The 2,926-nt window shown below is 32.1% G+C and overlaps 1 protein-coding gene across 1 annotated transcript in view; it reads right to left on the reverse strand.

Moving 5' to 3' along the window:
• LOC140983830 (serine carboxypeptidase 24-like) overlaps nucleotides 1-2,717 on the reverse strand; it is a 13,240-nt gene extending 10,523 nt beyond the window's left edge. The window contains exon 1 of the mRNA XM_073450989.1: nucleotides 2,262-2,717. Coding sequence (XP_073307090.1) covers nucleotides 2,262-2,523 — 262 coding nt within the window. The 5' untranslated portion in view covers nucleotides 2,524-2,717. The remainder of the gene's footprint in view (nucleotides 1-2,261) is intronic.
• Between the last annotated feature and the right edge of the window lie 209 nt (nucleotides 2,718-2,926).

The following is a 2,926-nucleotide window of genomic DNA, read 5'->3' on the forward strand; positions in this document are numbered from 1 at the left end:
AAAAAAGAGTGTATTTTTTTCTTGAGTGCGGGAATTCTCTTGTGTGAGTTAGAGAAATTATTTTCTCGGTATACTCGGGTTGGGAGTGTGAGAAATATTGAGTGTATTAGTGTATACACTTGTTGTAATATTTATTTCAGTTATAAAAGTTGCAGTGCTCCGTGGACGTAGCCTATATTGGGTGAACCACGTAAATATTTGTGTTCTTGTTGGTTATTTTATTCCGCAAGTTTTTGGGTATTATATTATCATCGTGGTTGGCATCGTTTCGGGGGTGTAATTCCCCAACACAAATTTGACGCAGAGCTCTCTATTTTTTTTTAATTTTTTTTGTTTTTATTTATTATAAATATTTATATTAAAGATTATAAATATTACTTAAATAATAATATTATATTATTTTAATAATTAGATATTTAAATATAAAAATTAAAATAAATCAAATAGATGAGTTGAAGAATGTCCACATTCGGTTCAAAAAATAAAAATAAATTTAAATAAATATAAAAAAAAATATTTCGAGAATATTCTTTTTCAGTGTAAGATTTGAAGTAGATTAGTTGAAAATAAATATCGTATTTGGTGCAAAAATTGCACTACTTTAAAATAAAGTTGCTTTCAAATAGAATTTTGAGTTAGATATGACTTTACAGTGCGAGAAATACTTTACTGGTAACTTGTATAAATTTGAATATGCATAGGATATATTATGGAAAAGCAAGGTTAGAAAGTTGCTTGACTGTTTTTTCAGTTTGTTGATATTAAGCAAGTGAGAGGGGAAGAAAAAGTAATGGGGAGTTAGAAAGTCACTTGACTTGAAACATGGTTACATATATAAAAACAAAAGTATATTCCATTCTACCAAACTACTTAAACAAATAAATCCAGACATAAAGCCAAGATCAAATGGCAGCAGACCACCTTTTAGTGCACTTTGCTATCATTCAAAAGGGTTTTTTTTTTTTTTCTTTCTTAATGTTTAGAAAATTCAAGGGAAAAAAACTACACATTTCTTGGTGTATTTTCTGACCCTTAGACATATAAAAATCCCATTTCATTTGAAGGATGGGGAATGGCATAAAAGGGAGCTGTCACGCTTTCCTTGTTAAGTTGTTATGCATTGAAGAACGGAAAAATAAAAGAAAAACTCAACACCTTTCTACGCTCAGCAGGTGCAGGTGCAGGTGCAGGCCCAGGCGCATGTTAGGGAGGAAATGCAGGGGTTTGATAACGTGGACAGGGGGTAGATGGGTATCATGGGCGATAACAGGAAGTAGGTCACTTATGGAGGGTGACTTTTGGAGTTTGCTGACACAAGCAATGTAACAGCACAAAATTAAAGGGTGGGCCTATGGATTGGACTTCTTTTCCATTTTAACTTAATATTTGTCTTTTAAATTTGAAACGAAAAATTTTCAAATTTCGAAACATTTTCCTAATAACAAAAATTTGTTTGAGACGATTTCCTAGATTGTATTTTGTGAGACAGATCTCTTATTTAGTTCATCTAATGAAAAAGTATTACTTTTTATGCTAAGAGTATTAAGTGTTGACCCGTCTCACACATAAAGATTCGTGAGACCGTCTCACAAGAGACCTACTCCTCCTTAATTAATTTTTTTGTTAAAAAAATTTCGAACATGATTTTATTTATATGAATTGAGTTGACTCTCATTCAAAAAGATACATGTTCATTTCATTCAAAAAAATTTAGTTAGTAGCATGCGCGCCGATGAATACTGTACACATTCAATATTTTTACCATACATGCAAGTATATATATGACATCGGCATATTCAAATATTTTGATTTTTCTTGTTTTAGATTTCAATATAATATATTCTTTAGAAAAATTTTAGAAATCATTTGATATATTTTATTTTATTTTCAAAAATTAATCATTGATTCCTTCTCTGGCAGCTAAATTATTTGCATAATAATGCCAATTGTTATATATTATTATCTCTATTTTTACCAAATATAATATGTCACCAATGGAATGTTCTCGTGACCAATTTCAAATTACAAATATTTTTTATTTATTACATAATTATACATTTTTTTTTATCCATTTATAAAAGTTTAAATTTGAGACGGGTGACGGAAGTTTTTTAGGATGCGTGTGAGTGAGGACATAAGAACGCTTGAAAGACTCCTCTTGATAGTGAGGACAATCGTCGAATCTGGGGCGTTATATTTATTAATTTATAAAATTTTAAAATATTATGAAAATGTAAAATAGAAATGAAATAAACACTGACCTCCATTGAGCCAAAGAACAAGAGGCTTCCTGTCTGCGTGATCGGTAGCCTCCGTCAACCAATAGAATAGTGCACGTCCCTCCTCTTCATTCACCGTAACATACCCGGAGAACTGCGCGAACTTCACCGGAGGCTGCCCCGGCAGCGTCTTTATGCGGTCCAACTCCTGCTCCTCCGTGATCAGCGCCGCGCTGCTGATCATAACAAGTACCGGACAGATGGAAACGAAGAGCGACAGGAGTATTGATCTCCGCGAACCCATTAGAGTAGAGATAGTTAGAATCTTAGTTTGAAACAGAGATTGGAGCAGATTCACAAGGATTTGAACCACAATGTCGGGTAATTTGTAGTGAATTATCTGAATTGGCGCATTAAATCGGTGGTCAGAACTGTGGACCCTTTCGATTTCCCTTCTCCAAGCGCGAGTGCTTGAGAGTAGAGGATGGGAATTTAGGTGAGCTAGCTTATAAACATTGGCTCACTCGTTTGAATATATTATTCTTCGCTTAAAAAAATTATTCAATGATTTTTCTAAAAAAGATTTAGCATTTAAAAATATAATAGATTTTTCGATTTCGTATAAATGCGTTTGATTTTGTGTTTTGTATATTTATGTGATATAATAATTGAGATAATAATTTTAAAATTTAGTTTCGAGATATTTA

The sequence above is a fragment of the Primulina huaijiensis genome, chromosome 1, assembly GCF_012295235.1.
Source record: "Primulina huaijiensis isolate GDHJ02 chromosome 1, ASM1229523v2, whole genome shotgun sequence".
Lineage (NCBI taxonomy): Eukaryota > Viridiplantae > Streptophyta > Magnoliopsida > Lamiales > Gesneriaceae > Primulina > Primulina huaijiensis.